The sequence below is a fragment of the Dermacentor andersoni genome, chromosome 1, assembly GCF_023375885.2.
Source record: "Dermacentor andersoni chromosome 1, qqDerAnde1_hic_scaffold, whole genome shotgun sequence".
Classification (NCBI taxonomy): domain Eukaryota; kingdom Metazoa; phylum Arthropoda; class Arachnida; order Ixodida; family Ixodidae; genus Dermacentor; species Dermacentor andersoni.
This window is the reverse complement of record NC_092814.1, coordinates 83727141-83747013: the sequence shown is the minus strand read 5'-3', so window position 1 is coordinate 83747013 and position 19873 is coordinate 83727141. Positions and strand designations below refer to the sequence as shown.

Sequence of the window (19873 nt, the reverse complement as noted above, 5' to 3'; positions counted from 1 at the left end):
AAAGTTAGTTTCACCACTTTTCTTGAATTCTTTAACGAGTTTTGTCAGGTTAGCAGAATGCGGATTCCTTGAGAAAACTGACTACAGGAACATAAAATTTGAGAGCTATTTCATGTCTGGCAGGCTTGAAAAGTGCCTATCCAGCCACTTGAAAATAATGCCAGGAACAAAAAATTGAAGAACAATGAAAGAAGAGAACTCACCACATCTGACATACTGACACCGCGAAAAACACCGAAACTTCTACCTTCTCAATAACTTTACTAAAAACATTCTGCACATGTTATTCAAACTTACAGCACTATTCCCATCAGAAGTGTTTCTATATGTAATACATTTGAAATACTACTTTCATCAATGCTATTGCTCTTGGTGCAATATCTTGGTGTACACACTTGTGCACACAGCGCCTGAAAGGGTTAGTGCCTGCTTGCAGCCAAAACAAGCAAGTACTTTATGTTCTGATGTTCACACTCGTAAAACACTCTTGGGATCATATCTTTATTCTTGTTTCATTTACCAGAAAGGTGAACCTCTTGATAAGTCACTCTCCAGTCATTATTCCATTGACTGTGCTGTCAAATGACCTACAATGAAGGTTATACAATAAATTTGTTAACACAAACCTCCTCAAAATGAAATAAATAAATGTAATAGATACAACTGACCTGGACACTATCTGGTCACCAGGTACATAGAAGGGATTGCAAACAACATCACAGTACGAAGCATGAAGTTTGTGAAACATCTGCAACAATTTAATTTTGTTTGCATGCTGTGCAATTTCAATGAATGAAACATGAAAGATGACATTGCACCACTGTACCTACCTGCCGGATTTCATTGTCACGAAGAGTTGTACGCGAAGTTTCCACAATTACAATGAACTTGGTTTTAGTGTTTGTCACATATCCATAAACTTTATAGTCCTCTGTGGGGTACAGCAATCCCAAGTACAGTTCCCGAACATCTCCAGAACTCTTGTTTCCAGGAGATATCTTTTCTTCGACAACATCCAATGACGTGTGTATAGTATATAGAAATTTGAGTTCATTGCACGGTGTCACAGTCTTTACAAAAAGCGGAGAATTCTGGAAAAAGAAAAATACTCAAAATTAATTCTGTGCCTTACCAGGAAGTTAAGTAAGGCAGGGTAATTCCAATAACAGATTTAACTCTTCATGGCAAAACAGTTCTGCGCAAGCCCACAAGGTGGAGACATGTTCACGAGAAGGAAAAAATTGCCATGCACCTGACTGTAGCTTCTCTTTCTGAGAAACCCGTATCAGTTTCCTTTGTAATTTCATGCTACAGTCGGGTGGATGACAATATTCTTTCCATTTCATAAATTCCTTATGTATTTCTTAAATTGGGTCAATTTGCTGTCTTAGCATTCAAGTAGTACATGATATTGTCTATTTGAAGAACAATGAAACACACAGAACAGAAAGACATGGACACACACAACTGCTTATACTGCACTAAAGTCATTCAAATGGATACTTAGGTATACAGCTGGTGCATACCCTAGGCATACCCGAGTCATAGATAATGCTTTTTCAGCTCTGCTGTTATTACAATAGCAGAGGCAGCCACTGTGACTGCTTTCCCATTGTCATCTCTTGTCCTGCGCCTCAGATTTCCACTAACAACTCTGGCTCAAAGTCGTCTCTCCAGTTTGAACGCCTGCAGCAATCAGATGTTACATCCCTCTCACCCGTTTTCTTTTTTGTGTTTCTGCTTTGCCGTGCATTCTTGTTTACCATGTTCTTTTATTTAGTGCAAAATAGTCGGTTGTGAGGCCTCACAAGTGTCTAATCAAAATGACTGGTGTCCAATCTTTTTAACAGCGTCTACTAATCATAAACCTACTTCTCCTTTGGTATTCCCATGACTGGTTTCTAGGGGTGTGTGAATATTTGAAATTTTCAAATAACGAATCAAATAATGTCCTATTTGATATGATCTTCAAGTTGAATAGTCAATATCCCTAAATGTGAATATCTTTTAACACTTTTAAGAATGGTAACTGTGCGTAATCAAACATAAAATTGGTGGGAAAGTACGACAAATTTCATCTCCACAAGTATAGTATAGGCATAAGACATGTCAAATTAAATAGTAGAGCAGCAGGCTACGCCACTTAGGGAGCCATACTTTGCCGGCTATACAGAGATCATTGCACTCTCCAAAGAGTCCTGTGTATACAAACAAGTTGGTGTATGCTAACACTCGTAGCACATTTACAAATTCTAGGATGTGATCAGTGTTTTACATAAATTGTGAAAACAGCTGTTCATTAAAACTATTTGAAACATACTTGAAAAGTATTCTATATTCCATTCGACTCACTTCTGGCACTATTCGATTCGTATTCAATTAGGTCTAAAAAATTACTATTCACACACCCTCGTTGGTTTCTCTCCAGAACTTTTTTTTTTACTTGCCCTAAGTAGTGTACAGATATGAAGAACACACAGACAGACAAATGGAGTGCATAGGTATTTGCTAACAGAGGTATAGATCGCATTTGAGCACATGCTGTGTTTATATTATGTTAAAATATTTTGTGCCTGAGCATATTACCGGTCACTTGATTTCAAAGGTACTTTCTCCCATATTCTATTGCTCTTTGCCATAAAATAAATACATAATTCCAGTCCAAAATAAACCACTTGTTAGTTTGTGCTCCAATCCTGTGTTCCTTGTTCAATACTGATCAAGGTGAAATAAATGAAATGAAATAGCAGAAAAAGAATTAACAGCAACAAACCATTTTCCATCACCCTGTTGATCTCCAGAACTTGTACTGAATTTCATTATCAGATCAAAATAAAGCAAATTACAAAGAAAGTACCAGCACTTGTACATCTGTCTTCCATCACAGCAAACTTAAAATGTATATTAAGAGAATTTTCAATCAAGGGACCCACGCAGCTTATGTACGCATGCGGAATGCAAGCGTCTTATGCCACCTAATCTAAGCCTACATTACCATTGCACAGTCGCAGTAAGCTCCAAAAAGGCAACAATGAAAATTGCACGACTGGAGTCTTAGCAGTAAGCCACAAGGCTGCAACTCCTCTCTAATGCAAAATGTGAAAATTTGTCCTTTTTTATACATTGCACATTAAATGAATAGAACAGGTTAGTTGATTAGTCTAAAAATAAGGTTAGACATTTTAACCAACACCAAACCCTAATGTAAATGTGTTTCATCACAATGGCCAAGCTTTAGAGCCTGCTTGGCAAACTAAATGGCTGGCTATCAGATGCTCTAGTGTAAATATGATTCCTGTTAATAAATGAGATAACATAACATGAAGGCATGCTACTAATGCTACATGTTTTGTCTAGAGTAACACATCCCAGAGGTCAGAACTTCTGGAATAAATCAGCTGTGTGTTACTACTTTTAGCTTGAACATTCCAGAAAGGATCTTTTATGCTATAGTTACATATGCCTTTTGTTTTGCTATAACGGATATCAACCTACAGAACAAAAGGCTGGGAGCCAATTCAACTTTATTTGCAGTGGCATGTACATATTATTATGCCAGGTTATGAAACAATATTACAACAAAATAATTGCACTCCTCACAGCTATGTCGATCAACATATGAGGTGGATGGAAAGTGGAGGCAGCAGACTTCACATAAGACCTCACAGCAAGATAAAAATGAATACTGGAGGAAGCCTACAGGAGAAAGTATGAAAAGCATTAAAAGTTCGTTGACATGCGTGTAGCCCAATGACTCCAGAAGAACTTCCGTTTGGCCTAGTTGGTGTTTACTGCATATCATATTGACCGCAAATAAACATGGGGACCGTGGAAGAGAACACAAAAACGACACGGGCGGTCACGACACGACCACCCGTGACGTTTTTGTGTTCTCTTCCGCTGTCCCCGTATTTATTTGCGGTCAATATGATATGCAGCTCAATGACTATTTATTGCAATTTAGCTTGAGATTTCTTTCCTAGCGTTCGCATGCTAATGGGCCAATGTGCGCTTCTGGAGATACGCAAGGGTCTTAATTTTTTGGAAAGAATGACGCTATGCGAACTACGGAGTGCGCCCCTGTCGGAAATGGCTGGGTGCACGACGATGCAGCGCACTGGTGAAACTTTATCATGGAGATTAAGGTTGGTGTTGGATTGGGTTAGGTTAGGTTAGGTTAGGTTAGGTTAAAAACAAGTAGGGGATAATACGGTTAGAACGAAATATTACTGAAGCTCCCAGATTGGGTGCGCGAATTAAGAAGGTCCAAACCAGACTCGAAATTCCCGGCGAGTGTACGTTTCAATTGGCAAAGAACTGTACGGCTGACGCCGTGCGGCACCTGCGCGTCGTGCACCCAGGCATTTCCGGCAGGGGCGCACTCTACAGTGCGCATCATCCTTTCAGAAAAGTTTATTTTCTCGATTACGAGGTACAGCGGAACGGTCATGAAAACGAGAGTTGATCGGGGACACGAAACCGAAGCTCAGCATTTAACGGTGGGAGCGAGCTGGAATCGGACGCAGTACTGTTACGCACATATTTTGTAAGATTTAAAGGCGCGTTGATCACTGTTGAAGGTACTCGAGCATCGCATCGCCTCGACGCTAGGAAACGTGACACAGATTGACTAGAAAGTGACTAACAACCGGACCTTAGTGCTCGTTGGTGCCTCAAGAATGAAAAACGAAGTGGGCGTTTACCTCTTTGCCGATCACAGCCACAGCAACAGCCATAGCACTTTTCTTGAAACACTTCGGATGCCCGATTTCAACTCGGCTTGAGACGCGCTTCTGTGCCGGATCTTTTAACCGGGCTGCCCACACTTCTTTATACCCGTTAAACGTAATGCATCTTGTCAGTATAAACACAGGTATAAAGACCTAAAAGGTGCAGCTGTGAGTTCACCGCAGCGCCACAATAGACAGCACGGTTAGCGCGGTGAAACGCAGCAGCATGCAAACGATGCAAGCACTCCCTACATTAAAAAAATGAGTCGGGACCACGGTTAGTTTTGCACCATACTATGAGGGCACTCCGAAACTAGCCCATAGAGAAAGATGACTAGCCGATAGCCGAGCCGGGCGAGCATGCAAGCCACCCATGTGCTCACCACGCAAAACTGTTGCGGTTTGCAATGTTACGAAGTCGAAAAGCGCTCAGTAAAAGCAGCAGATCTGTACCACAGTGGTCTGTACATTACTAGACGTTCATGATCTGTTGTAACGTGTATACTATGGTACTCCCGTGTGCACCCCAAGTCACGCAACTGCTCTTCAACTCATGACGGCTCCGTCGAAGTATCAAAAACTACTCTCGAAGGCCATTCTTTTGCGTACCGCTGACGCAGGAAGCGATGATAGGCGCCGAAAGAACGTCATTATGGTCGTGCTTGGAACAGAGCTGGCACAAGCGCAGCCAGATCGAAGCCCAGCCAAACAAACGCGGCAAATACGCCTTCCACCTTTTCGTGAAACTAGACTTGTAAAACCAGGCAAAACTAGATTGATAAAATGTGCAGATGCAAGGTTGGATGAAAAGCGTCTTCATGACTTATTTTTCACAGTGACTGAGTTGACAAATCAATGGAGAAAGTAAATACATTTTTGTCTCTTTGTCTGGAAAACGAGTTAACGGAAGTATGTAATTTATTGACAAATGGTCAGTGCTTTTTCTCTAGTGTCAGTTGTGTAGATTTTTTCGCTTCATAAAAAGAAAGTTCTTTACTGTTACAGGTATTCCAGTTGACGCTCAGGATGCAGAAGGCACAACGGGGTTGCAAATTGCTGCTACGAATGGGTACAAAAAGTTGGCCGAACACCTTGTGGAACAAGGCGCCGATGTTAACCTCACGAACAACTGTGGTTGGACACCGCTTATGCATGCTGCGCAGCATGGTCAGGTGTCTGTAGTAACGCTGCTATTAAATTACGGTGCGACTGTAAATGCCACCAGCCTCTTAGGTTAGTATAGGGATTTTTTTTTTAAATTATATGCTTCGCTTTTGCTGTCCAGTCAGTCATGTAACTATGAAATCGCAGCTTTACTACGAATATTTCGGCTTTCTAGACGTAATTCACTGCATGTATATCTGTAGAAAGTAAGCTGATGTTATTAACTATAGTTGTCCAGATTTAGCACAACCACTTGCTGATATTTTGGCATGGGGTACGGGATGAAGTGCGCTAAGTCCTAATTCAAGATGCATGTCACTTTGATACATAAAGCCGTGGCATACAATACCTGATTTGTTTGTTTGTTTTTTGCACAAGCACAAAAAAAGTGGAGTTGATAGGGTTGAAAGAGGCAGGGGTGCCAGCAGCCATCGCAGCTGTGTGTCACTGTGCATGCTTATATTTCTCTGAACAGGGGCTGGTGCACTAACATTGGCTGCAGCTGGTGGTCACCACTCAACCGTCTGCCTCCTGCTGGAAGCAGGAACAGACATTGCAACCAGTGCTGGCCATTCTGGCCCAAGACTCGCCCCATTAGCTGCTGCTGCTATCAATGGACATGTGTCAATCGTTGGTGTCCTTCTTCAGAGGGGTACTTCCGTCAACCAGGTGCTTCTAGCAACTGGTAAATGACCACTGCAGTTACAAAGCCTTCATGTTTTTATTTATCTTCAGAAGCCGACATATGAGATGTGTGAGCAGATAATTGATGGAAAGGCCTTGTCACCAGATTGATGTATACATGTTTTGCGTAGTGCTAAAGCAAATGCTTGTCAGTTTGGTCCAGGACTGGAATACGAAAGCTAAACTGCAAGCATAAATAGGTGGAGTCCAATACAGATGGGGCGTTTTGTCACCAATAATTTCTTGCGCCAATAGGCCACACACAATCATTGCACATGCAGAGCCTCGTAATGGTCGGAACAGCACATTCTGGTGTTATGGACAGCTCTTAATAAAAAAGCTGCTGAATTCCTGAGATTCTGAGTCCCTTAACTCTAGTACTGCAAACAACAGTTATGTGTAAAGCCCGGCTATGACTCTGCTTATATCCTATTGTCCAGTAGCAACCGCCTTCTTTTTTCATGGTCTCATACTGCACTGATAGCAAGAGCCGGTGTGAAGCTTATTTTTACTCGTCTCGTGGCATCGCACTCACTTTGCTGGAGCCTTTCTTTTTCCTACCTACTTCGCATTGTTTTGAGCAGCCTAGGTAATCTGTTGAACTGACAGACTCGTTTAGCCCATTTTTCTAGCTTATAACGGGATTCAGTAGTTTCAGATTTTGAAGTTCTACATACTCTTTTGGTTTTGTTTCCATTCGAAACTTCTGCTTTTTTTATTATTATTTTTTCTGGGAGAACATTCACCGACTTTTTTGGGGTAAATCTTTTTTTTCATGTGACGCTTAGTTGTTTTCTTTCTTTTTCCTTTATTTTTAGTGAATATCTTGTTTATTAATGTAGTCCATGGTTAAATGTGCTGTATGAGTGCAAATCTTGCTCTTAAATACTGTAGTTGCATCCTATACACAACAAAATTTTTGAGCAGCAGTCTTTAGCAAGGGTACAACGCCATGTGGCGACTATGCATAGATTAAGAGTGTGCATTTGATAATCAAGAACAAATAGAATTATACTTAGTTTGTAACAATGTGCATTTACAGAGCTCCAATGGATAATACACAAGAATTATAAAGTAGATATGACCCCACATTACCGTCAGTCAACTTTCCCAGTTCTTCACCACAGTGGCTGCAGTGTGAAGACTGCGAGGGCTTGTGTCAAGGCCCCCTGAACCCACTGCATACCTACCTACCTACCCCCCTCCCCTTCATTTGTCTTTTGTTTTTGTTACAGTGACAGGCAAAATGGGCACAAATAAGAAAGAAGTAAAGATTGCATTGCAGGCCAATGCATCACCTTGACTTTGCCAGACTCCTTGTATTGGATCGCATGTTGGCTAGCAGCTGCATGCTGATCACCATTTTAGCTCTCTCATAGGTTGCTTTCAGAGACCTTAATTCGTTAAAACTAAATTCGACGAAATAAATTCAGTGTATTGCTTTATTCTTTTGGTTTAACCGAAAATGCTGAATCCTCCCTAAAACGGTTGATCACAGTTGAACGCCGGCGTTGGGTAATGGTTAGAGGGCTCGGCTTGAAGTCGCATAAGCAATGGCTCGATTTGCCACACCAACGCACAATTGTTAGTTTTATGAGAATCGTTCGAAATTCCTGCAAGCAGATAGAGATGGTCGGCCCATTTCCTAGCTCAGAATTGCTGTTAGCAGTAAAAAAATTATCAAATCTAGATTCTTGACTTTTCCTACTGTGTGAGCAAGCCACACCATGTAGAAAAACCGTATTATCATTTTTAACACAATAGCATTAAGGAGCCCGTGTCACAGGAAATCCGGCGCTGACGTCCCGTGTCGGCGTCGGACGTCGCTCTGGCAAAATATTTTTGAACCACACATCCCAGGCTGTTCATGTGGCACAAGGAGTGCACTGAACTAATTGAATTTCTCAAGCTAAAACACATGGGAAAATCGTAAACTACGACTTACATACAACCTACAGACATGATAGCTCTCGGATTGTAATTTGAATGTATGAGAAAACATAATTCTGTGCCACAAAAACTCAAACAAACCCCTTTTCCAGTGTTTATACAATGCATAGACCGGAGGCGGCGTCCGCCATTTGCGTACGCCGGCGCATAAATATCTGAGTCCACGGAGCGGCGTGCCTGCTTCTTTGAAACACTTCCAGATAGCGCTCGCCTCCGCGGCATCGCGGCTTATGCAAGAGGCCGCATTTCAACCAGAAAGGCTGCCTTCGTGCATAGCGTTCGCCGCGAGTGTTTCCTGGTGGGCATTATGGTTACATACGCTGCAGTTGCCGGGAAGCGTGAGAAGTAGTCAGGGATCCATAAATGCTATTGCATTCCACTCTTAATAGCGAAGCTTAAGCATCATCCAATTATTTAATTTTTTACCTTTCCTTTCATCATTACGTTTCAATGGCTTGCATTAATCTAAGGGAGCTGTTTGTAAGGGAACTGGCTGAAACAAATTTCAATGTGTGCCAAAGATTTTGAGCATTTCTCCCCCATTTTTTTATTCTGCTGAAGAAAGTGAAGAGAAATTTTTTTTCCTTTCAATCTTCTTGAGTACACAGCATTACAGAAAGGAAAGGCATGCAGGATAGATGATGATTATTGTTTGGGGACAAGATAAACCTGAAAGGGTGCAAACTTTTCTTAAAATGCAAGAACAGGGCTTCTGTAAGCAAGAAAATGAAAATGGAAAGTCGAAGTGGTGTCACTGTTTTGGACTACAGTACCTCTCATGTGATGTCAGCACTGATTCATTCACAGGAGTGGCAGGGAGAGGGAGGTCATGTTACAATTGCGTCGATTCGTCCATTTTGGTGCAGGCACTTCAAATTGAGGAGTAGCAGCGATACCTTCTATGGCAATTTCTTATGCAACAAGGTCATATATTGTCACACAGAAAACGTTTACTATAGGCTGATTTTAGTTAATTTCAGCCAACCATGTCCAGTTGACATTTTTAAATTACGTGAAAAAAAAATATAATATAGCTTTCGTGGCAGCAAAAGTGAATCCAAGCTTAGTTTCTTGACAAAGTAATTATTTTACCAGGAAAAAAATCACAGTATTTATTATGCCTCAGGCCACCATCTACGAACTGCAATTTGTTGGCACTTGTCCACATTATTGCAGGGGTGGTATTCTCAGGAGTCCACCTAGTGGACTGTCAATTTCGATCGCTGCTAATTGGCTGGGGCCGCTCATCTCCTCCTCGCTCGTACAGCTGCATCCAATCAGCAGCGGCCGAAATGGACAGTCCACTAGGTGTACTCTTACAGAATACCCCCCCAGGAGTAGTTTTCACACTGTAATCAAAATATTTTTTTCTGAATGATATAACTGAAAGTTCTCCTGGCCAGAATAAATATAATGTTGTTGGGAGCTTCAGATGTTGAATGAAAAAATTTCAAACATAGCACAAACTTCAGTTTGGCACACATTTCTACCCTTTCTTTTACACCAAATGACAAACCTACGGTGTTGAAATTTGTTGTACACCTCAAGTGAACTATTGTCTTAATTGATGCCAAAGTTTATCCTTCCAGTCATTTTCTTTCATGTACAAAATGGGCACGGAATGTACCATGTTCGTAAATAAATAGAAATTTTGAAAACTTTTACAAAATAAAATCCACTTTTATTTTCTGCAAAATGCCCCCCATGAGACTAAGGCATACACCCTATCAATTCATAAAATATTATTTCACTTTTTGCTGCAACTGTCTATGATAGAGAGAAACAAATGCGACCCATAGCCCGTAATTTCATTTCTGAGTGGTAGTACGCATTATGGCTTCCATGGCTGCTTAAAAAATATTCTAGCCTTTATGGCATATCAGTACTGCGGAATCCCGCAAGGTGGAGGAAGTATCATGAAAGGGGAAAAATTGTCACCCACCCGAATACTGCACGAAGCTATAAAGGAAACCCATACGGGTTTCTCGGAAAGAAGACTTCACAGTTGAGGAAAAATTTGTCCTGGTCCGGAATTCGAACCCGGGACCAACTCCTTTCAGAGGTAGTCGCTCTACCTTCTGAGCTAACCAGGAGGCTAGCAGATTGCAGTGTGAGGGCGAATTAATCGGCAACTAGAAGCACAGGAGATTCTAACCTTTCTGAGAAACCCGTACTGGTTTCCTTTGTAGCTTCGTGCTACATTTGGGTGGATGACAATTTTTCCCTTTCATAATTCTAACCTTTAGTGAAGATTCTTATCTTTCGCAGCAACAAAACGCTGATACTGACTTAAGTAACATCTGCACCGAGACCTCACAATAGCTTCCAAATACTAAATGAAACCATCGCACATTGGGCATTTATGCTATCTCACATCCGGCTTAACCAGCGCTTTGAAATAAATAATGCACACACGACCCCAGCACTGTGCTCATTCAGTGGCTCACCTCACAAAGTTTATACCGCCGCAGCCAGGTTCGAATCCTGTTGTGTTCATCTTTCTTTGTCATGTGTAGTTGCTTGCGCAGTTACGTGGCACAGACGAACACAACAGTACCCTTCCCTTTGATAACATATAGAAGATAGGCTGCAATACAGAGTGCTTCATCGTTTGCTTCCTGCCTTGCACTTTTTTCAGCTCACGTGTCTCAGCTCAAAAGACCGTCAATAAAGCTGGATATCATTGCATGCAGACAGCTTTATCGCATGAACTTCGACACAGCAACTTTGTGTCTACAAAACGGCTGTCCTCTGTGATGGGATATGACAAGAATGCATGTGACGGAGTTTGTGGTGTCATCAAGCGCCATGAAACCTGTAACAACCTCCGACGTCCGGCAACATCTGTAATCAAAACTGCACGTACCTTGTGGAAAGACTCGGTAATAAACTACCAAATGTGAAGTTAATGTATTTTCCTGAAGAAAGCCTGAAAGAATTCAGAAAAGAAACGCAAGATGCCTGGCGCTCATTTCGCCCTGTACATGGCATTCAGTCGTGGCATATGTGGCCGAGTAGTCGCAACGGGACACACAGGTTCAGGTGAAGGTGGGAAGAACGATAAATGCACAGATAAAAATGCTGAACTCTTTTAAAGAAAACCACTTCATCACTCTCTGTAACGATTTGTTCTTTCAAGGATGATATTTCTGAGCTTCTCCATGAAGGGAACATTTGGCAGCCAAATAATTAAATAGCCTAGTGTGAATCATAGCCTCCAGCTGAATTTTTCCTCCTCATGAGCAAACAACCAAAAAATAGAGTAAAAGCACGTCTTTTGTTTCCACACTCAGAGTAGACCAGCTGTTCTGGTGTACTGTGGCAAAGGCAAAGACAAGGATACAGCGACAATGAAACGCATTAAATGTGTGCATGCAAAGACCCTTTTTATGTTAATATTGCATATTACCACTGCTCAATTATTGAAGGTACTGTTTACCAGGCTTTTTCCAGTGAAAGGGCATGTTATTCACTTTATGCCAGAGCCATTAATTTCGAACAGCTAAGGAAACTACAAAGCACACTACCACTCACAACTGAAATTACGCTAAAATGGTCGTAGTTGTTCCGCTGTATCATGTACACCTGCAGCAATAAGCAAAATACTATTTCATGAATTGATAGGGCACATGCCTTCAGGTCACTGGGAGCATTTCTAAAAAATAAAAAGTGTTTTTGTATAACTTTTTGAAATTTCCATTTAATTACAAACTTAGCACATTTGGTGCCCATTTTGTACATGAAAGAAAATGACTGGAAGGATATACTTTGGCATCAATTAAGACAACAGTTTGCTTGAGGTGTGCAAAAAATTTTAGCACTCTGGGTTAGTCATGTGATGTAAACGTATAGGTAGAAATGTGAGCCAAAGCCAAACTGAAGTTTGTGCTATGTTTTTTTTTTTCTACATCTGAAGCTCGCAACAAGATAATATTTATTCTGACCAGGAGAACTTTCAGTTAATATCATTAAGAAAAGATATTTCAGTTACAGTGTGAAAACTATTCCTGAAATAATTTGGGGAAGTGCTGATGAATTGCAGTTCACAGATGTTGGCCTGAGGGATAATAAATATTGGGATTTTTTTCCGGATAAAATAATTTTTGTCGAGAAAATAAGCTCACATTTGCTTTTGCTGCCACAAAAAGCGTATTATAAATTTTTTTCACGTAACTTAAAATGTCAACTGGACGTAATTGGCTGATCTTAACTGAAACCGGCCTATAGAGTTTTAGATGGATATTTTATCAATCTAGCTTATCTTAATATTTTTATTTTGTGTCACTTTAAAGGTAGTTGCATTGGTTACTGTTGTAGATTTATTTTGCTGAAATGTCAGTGAATAATAGGAAAATTAAACTAATTTTAACCAGACTTACTTGTATTTTGATACCTGTACCACTAGTATTATTTAAAATGTTTCTGCCTCTGCCCGAGTTAATTGTTTTTTTCATACAATTGCATGTTGAAGCCCTACAGCTGTCAAGTTGGTAGAAGGTTTACCCTACAAAGCATGCAATAGATCTGTTACCCATTGGCTACCATTACTGCTAAATGAAAAGCAGCTTGGCTGTTGAATTCTGTACCGGTCCAAAAACATGAGGTCGCAGCATATGGCTGCCCATTGCTTAGTGCTGGTACCATAATGCTAGGCTGCTGCATGGATATCGCAGGCACAACTCCTCTCATGCTGGCTGCGAGTGGTGGTCACCTTCGTGTAGCACAGATGCTTAAAGACCATGGTGCTGACCCAAACCAGCAGGATTTCTATGGCAAAACTGCCTTGGATGTCGCCACTGCATGTTCAAACATGGAGGTAGCTGAATACCTTCGAAGCATGACACAACTGATGTCAAACCAAGGTAGTACAACTTTGTGCAAACTCCACCAGTGTTTCTGCAAAACAAGTCACATGATTACTTGTGTAAACAATGAAGTTAAATTTAATGTAATCAGTATGTGTTACTCGATTGTCTAAAAAGCTTTTATGGATTTTCATGTAAACTTGGTTAGTCTAAGGAAGGAAAACAAGAGGTGAAAGGCAGAGATGTTAACCAGATGTTAACCAGATATTAACCAGATGTTAACCAGAGGCTTTAGCAAATATATTTTCCTGTTTGGTTTCTCTAACAAAATAATTATTTCTGTTGGTGAATATGCACTCACAATATCGCATGCCATGGCTCTAACCTTTTAAGACATCGAGGTCTTTGCCAACTAGATATGTAAGTGCTCAATTGCTGTCATCAAACACAGTTTAGCTCATTTAGACACGCTTTCTGCACTATTTCACTGATATATGAAGTAGTGCAGAACCTTCATACCTTCTTCCGCAAGCGGGATAGCCGAAAGTGGACATGGAGGAGCCCGAATGGCAAGACTAGAAATGAAATAGACTTTATACTCTATGCTAACCCTGGCATCACACAAGATGTGGATATGCTCGGCAAGGTGCGCTGCAGTGACCATACGATGGTAAGAACTTGAATTAGCCTAGCCGAGAAGGGAACGGAAGAAACAGGTACATAAGAAGCCAATCAATGAGTTAGCGGTAAGAAGGAAAATAGAGGAATTCCGGATCTAGCTACAGAACAGGTATTCGGCTTTAACTTCGGAAGAGGACCTTGGTGTTGAAGCAATGAACGACAATCTTATGGGCATCATTGATGAGTGTGCAACAGAAGTCGGTGGTAACTCCATTAGACAGGATACCAGTAAGCTATCGCAGGAGACGAAAGATCTGATCAAGAAACACCAATGTGTGAAAGCCTCTAACCCTACAGCTAGAATAGAACTGGCAGAACTTTCCAAGTTAATCAACAAGCGTAAGACAGCTGACATAAGGAAGTATAATATGGATAGAATTGGACATGCTCTCAGGAACACAGGAAGCCTAAAAGCAGCAAAGAAGAAACTAGGAATAGGCAAGAATCAGATGTATGCGCTAAGAGACAAAGCCGGCGATATCATTACTAATATAGATGAGATAGTTCAAGTGGCTGAGGGGTTCTATAGAGATTTATACAGTACCAGTGGCACCCACAACGATAATGGAAGAGAGAATAGTCTAGAGGAATTTGGCAAATCCCACAAGTACTGCCGGAAGAAGTAAAGAAAGCCTTGGGAGCTATGCAAAAGGGGAAGGCAGCTGGGGAAGATCCGGCAACAGCAGATTTGTTCAAGGGTGGTGGGCAGATTGTTCTAGAAAAACTGTCCACCCTGTATACGCAATGCCTCATGACCTTGAGCGTATCAGAATCTTGGAAGAACACTAACATAATCTTAATCCATAAGAAAGGGGACGCCAAAGACTTGAAAAATTATAGATCGATCAGTTTACTGTCCGTTGCCCACAAAGTATTTACTAAGGTAATCGCAAATAGAATCAGGAACACCTTAGACTTCTGTCAACCAAAGGAGCAGGCAGGATTTCGTAAAGGCTACTCAACAATAGACCATATTCACACTATCAATCAGGTGATAGAGAAATGTTCGGAATATAACCAACCCTTATATATAGCTTTCAATGATAACGAGAAAGCGTTTGATTCAGTCGAAACCTCAGCAGTCATGAAGGAATTACGAAATCAGGGTGTAGACGAGCCGTATGTAAAAATACTGAAATATATCTATAGCGGCTCCACAGCCACTGTAGTCCTCCATAAAGAAAGCAACAAAATCCCAATAAGGGAAGGCGTCAGGCAGGGAGATACGATCTCTCCAATGCTATTCACAGCATGTTTACGGGAGGTATTCAGAGACCTGGATTGGGAAGAATTGGGGATAAGATTAATGGAGAATACCTTAGTAACTTGCGATTTGTTGATTATATTGCCTTGCTTAGTAACTCAGGGGACCAACTGCAATGCATGCTCACTGACCTGGAGAGGCAAAGCAGAAGGGTGGGTCTAAAAATTAATCTGCAGAAAACTAAGGTAATATTTAACAGTCTTGGAAGAAAACAGCAGTTTACGATAGGCAGCGAGGCACTGGAAGTGGTAAGGGAATACATCTACTTAGGGCAGGTAGTGACCGCGGTTCCGGATCATGAGACTGAAATAATCAGAAGAATAAGAATGGGCTGGGGTGCATTTGGCAGGCATTCTCAGATCATGAGCAGCAGGTTGCTATTATCCCTCAAGAGACAAGTGTATAACAGCTGTGTCTTACCAGTACTCGCCTACGGGGCAGAAACCTGGAGGCTTACGAAAAGGGTTCTACTTAAATTGAGGACGACGCAACGAGCTATGGAAAGAAGAATGATGGGTGTAACGTTAAGGGATAAGAAAAGAGCAGATTTGGCAAGGGAACAAATGCGAGTTAATGACATCTCAGTTGAAATCAAGAAAAATAAATGGGCATGGGCAGGTCATGTAATGAAGAGGGAAGATAACCGATGGTCATTAAGGGTTACGGACTGGATTCCAAGAGAAGGGAAGCAAAAGTTAGGTGGGCGGATGACATTAAGAAGTTTGCAGGAACAACGTGGCCACAATTAGTACATAACCGGGGTAGTTGGAGAAGCCTGTGCCCTGCAGTGGGCGTAACCAGGCTGATAATGATGATGATGATGATCTGCACTATTTCATAACTGCACTGTACACAAGTTCACACTCTGTGAAACAAATTCAAAGTCAAAGGTGGTGCCAGCCACAAAAATAAAGAAGAAAGAAGGAAGTTCACATTTTGCTTGTGCACCTTTTCTTACGCCAAAATCAAGTGAACAAATGCAGCAATGTATAAGCCTTGTCATCAGCTATGACTGGATTTTTTTTATCTCTGTGATTGAGTAAGGTTTGGAGACGGACGTTTTTCATTGAAAATAGTGCAACACATACAAAAGTTACCCAAATAAAACTAATTTACCCCATGCTGCCAGAAGTGATTAAACACATATGACCACAAGTGCTTCCTGCAGACCTTCTGAGGCCTAAACTGACTTTTCATTTGTTAAAGAAAATTGTAACACTTCTGTTTGTGTGAAATTAAACAAGTGCATTGCCATGCCATCCACACCAAAGTGCTTACACAATGCCTGCACTTTCAAAGTGGTAACTGCAGGAGTACTAAGAACTTGTGTAGAACTGGTTCCTGCACTATGACAACATAGAACTGTAGAACTGTGGTATTGTGCACTGTAACATCAACGTCAATCCAACGTCAAGTACAAGTGCACTGCACTCCATGCACTTGCTATAACAGTGAGCATGCCCTAAACGTGTGACCTTGGTAGTATATATAAAAGTCTACATTCAGGAGTTCTGTTTTGGCAAGTCGGCACAGTGTATTGCAAGTTTTAACAGTGCGAAAAGACGACAACAATAAACTGAAACTCAGTTGCACAATTAAAGCGAAGATGAGCCTGTGCTTTAAAATCTATGTATTTGCTTTCAATAATTATAAAAGACCTACAATAAATACAATAATGAATCGAAAAATCTGTTTCTTATAACCTTTTGTATATTGGCACGTATACTTATTTATGTTTTTCGGGTGACACTTTTCACCGTCTAACAAATGTTATCGCTCAGCGCAGGAAATACCTGCATGTATCAGAAGTTTCTCGAATGTTATTGATGGTTCTGTTTGCTCTCTGTTGTCTCCGAAGCTTGTGTAATCTGATTGCATGTGTGGCGCTAATTATGTAGAACTGTCTGGATGACTCGCAGGCACCAGTGATTACTCTGGAACATTCAATGACTCATGTATAAAAGCCGATGCGCTTGACTGACAGATCAGATTTTCACCAATCGCCGACTGTCTTCACTGCTATCGTTATTTGAGTGTAGCCCGTTTTTGAGGGCACAGGTTCGCCCAATAAAATGCTAGTTTCGTCAATCACAGTTTTGCTGCCTTCTTCACTGTCACTACAACATGACAATATTATGTTTTGAATGATTGGTTTGAGACACACAACTTAGTAATATAAAACGTCCAGTGCTAAGCCTGGTATAGTTATAAGTGAACTGCAATGTATTTTCTAGTTATCCTACAACATGTCTAATGAAACACTAGGTGCATGAGCTCTTTGACTAGTTTATCTTCTTCACTTCTTACAGAGTACAACCCAACCATAACTGATATCTTCAAAGCTATTGCAGAGGGTAAGTAACTCATCTGTCATGCAAGTTGCAATATGCCTGCAGGGCATCCTACATTAAGGAGCCAAGCTTTACATAAAAAAGTATCATGTGCACAACCTACATCCTAAAATAATAATAACCTACATTCTAATAAACAGGCAAAAAATATCTGCACCCACATACAAAGCACAAAAACAAGAAAATATAGGAAAAGTAACATGCGTGATTATGAGGTTTTCATGTACGTAATGCAATTAGTAGTTTTTACCTGATTGCATGTGTGTGTGAATATGCATAAATGTAAGAAGTCATTTGCATTATACTTTCACTCTACATTATACTGTGCTTGAAAAACAGGCAATTTTTTTTTTTTTTTTCATTTGGCAGTAACATTGAGCCGATGTTTCTTTATAATGGTAGTAGTACTGCCAAAGTAATAGCACCGTACAAGTTATTATCACAACGTGCCAAATATGGCACATTATCACACATTTCATGGCTGCCTGTTTAAATGAGACTGTATATAAATATGTACAGTATGTGCTGTGAACACAGCTTTTAACACGACAACGTTAAGGCCCCCCTCCCCCCGCAGAAAATCCGATGTTGGCGCCCTGCGTCACACGCCCAGTGTCGAACATCTTTTAGCGAAAATCATTCCAAACCATGCATACCCAGCTACACAGGCTCTCCATGTAGTGCAAAGACATTACTGAACTAATTTAATTTCTGAAAGTAAAATGCTTCAAAGAAATCGTAAAGTATGGCTTACACACAACCTACAGACATGATAGCGTCGTAATGTAATTTGAATATACAAGCGAACATAATTTTCTTACACGAAAACTCAAACATAAGCCCCTTTTGCAGCATTTCTACCATTTATAAAGTGGTGTGCTGGGCTTGGTACCTTCCAACAGCACCATCCAGATGGTGCTATCCTCCACGCATTCGTGGCCCACGCAAGAGGCTGCATTTCTACCAGAAACCTCGCCTTCGTGCATAGCGTTTGCTGCCAGCGTTTCCCAGTATACATTATGGATACATAAGCTGCAGTTGCCAGGAAGCATGAGAAGCAGTCGGGGATCTTTGAATACTATCGCGTTCCACTCTTAAAGGCAAAGCTTAAGCATCCTCCAAATACGCTGAAATACTTGAGTTAAAATGTTTCTTTGGACACTGCACACTAGTGGGTGTAGGAGCTCAAATTTCATTTGAAAGGTGGGAAGAGCATGGAAGGATCGTTCAACCTAGTCATGTTCATTGTTATTTTAAAGCAAAGCTTTGTTTACCTGCCACCCCTCAAATTTCATTTGAAAGGTGGGAAGAGGATGGAAGGGTCCTTCAACCTAGTCAAGTTTGTTGTCACTTCAAATCAAAGCTTTACCTACCACCCCAGTGTTCCGCATGGATCATCAGTCAGTTGTCGGTTTCTTGCCTGATAGTGCCTGCAAGCCAGGCTCCAGCAGACTGACTTGTATAGCACTGCATGTTGACTATCGAAATAGTGCCAGTGAACACACTTCTGTTCTGTGTAATCTAACAATTCCAACATAAAACTTATACATATAATGTTAGCTCTTAAGTATCTTGAAAACACAAAGATTTTTTAGTGTAATAGCATTTAATATCCAATGGCTTGTTTGATTTTCACATACAATCAATGCCCGTTATGAGAGATCCGCATACGACATACTTTCAGATATAACAGATGGTTCTTCTCGCTTTGTTTGGTTTGCCTATATTATCAATGCAACAATTCCTGCTTTTAACAGATCTGGCTATAACATTGTATCGGGTACAATAAACAAATTCTCGTGCAAATTTTGTCTAGATGGTGCAAATACAACATACCTTGCTGCAGTGATGCATGCATTCAGCAGTCCATAGTAAGGTTTGTTACAGCGCAACACAAGACAAGGAGAAAAGAAGGTATGAAACGACAACACGACGCTGTGTCGTCATACCTTCTTTTGTCCTTGTCTTGTGTTGCGCTGTAACAAACCCTACTATGAATCCTAATCAACTGGCCCAACTTGCCATTTTGATGCAGAAATCCACTGCATGCAACTATTTTCAGCCACTCACGGAATGTGCAAAAATGCACTTTTTCTTAAGGAATGAACAAATTAGCAGAAAGCTTCTCAGAACAGCATGCTGCAACAAGCCCAGCTAAGAGTTTCACACCGACAATGCAAGCAGCCAGTTGTGAAAGATAAAATTAAGATAGTTTATTGTACCTGCCACTGTGTTATATGAAAA

The 19873-nt window shown here is 40.9% G+C and overlaps 2 protein-coding genes across 6 annotated transcripts in view; one reads left to right on the top strand and one right to left on the bottom strand.

Moving 5' to 3' along the window:
* Positions 1-485: 485 nt before the first annotated feature.
* LOC126546120 (trafficking protein particle complex subunit 2-like protein) lies at positions 486-5023 on the bottom strand. Its single transcript, XM_050194214.3, has 4 exons — positions 4704-5023; positions 831-1091; positions 669-748; positions 486-587 (listed from the first exon to the last, which is right to left on the bottom strand). The coding sequence occupies exons 1-4, from the start codon at positions 4734-4736 to the stop codon at positions 545-547; spliced, it is 417 nt and encodes a 138-aa protein (XP_050050171.1). The 5' UTR covers positions 4737-5023; the 3' UTR covers positions 486-544.
* A 105-nt stretch (positions 5024-5128) lies between these two features.
* Positions 5129-19873, top strand: part of LOC126546116 (ankyrin repeat and SAM domain-containing protein 6-like) — a 30483-nt gene continuing 15738 nt past the window's right edge. For 2 of the 5 annotated variants that reach the window (XM_050194204.3, XM_055061669.2), the window contains exons 1-5: positions 5129-5661; positions 5736-5963; positions 6370-6579; positions 13202-13390; positions 17588-17632. In XM_050194204.3, coding sequence (XP_050050161.1) covers positions 5586-5661; positions 5736-5963; positions 6370-6579; positions 13202-13390; positions 17588-17632 — 748 coding nt within the window. In that variant the 5' untranslated portion in view covers positions 5129-5585. The remainder of the gene's footprint in view (positions 5662-5735; positions 5964-6369; positions 6580-13201; positions 13391-17587; positions 17633-19873) is intronic. The other 3 variants (XM_055061670.2, XM_055061668.2, XM_055061671.2) reach the window with 3 other exon arrangements.

What these genes read in the sequence shown, in the direction of transcription:
- LOC126546120 (XM_050194214.3), bottom strand. Translation starts at nt 4,736, where the DNA reads ATGGCTGTTGCTGTGGCTGTGATCGGCAAAGAG. An exon ending in TGGCTGTGATCGGCAAAGAG is followed by an intron (nt 1,092 to 4,703) that starts GTAAACGCCCAC and finishes TTCTTTTTCCAG; the next exon opens with AATTCTCCGCTTTTTGTAAA. An exon ending in GGTGACCAGATAGTGTCCAG is followed by an intron (nt 588 to 668) that starts GTCAGTTGTATC and finishes CCTTCATTGTAG; the next exon opens with GTCATTTGACAGCACAGTCA.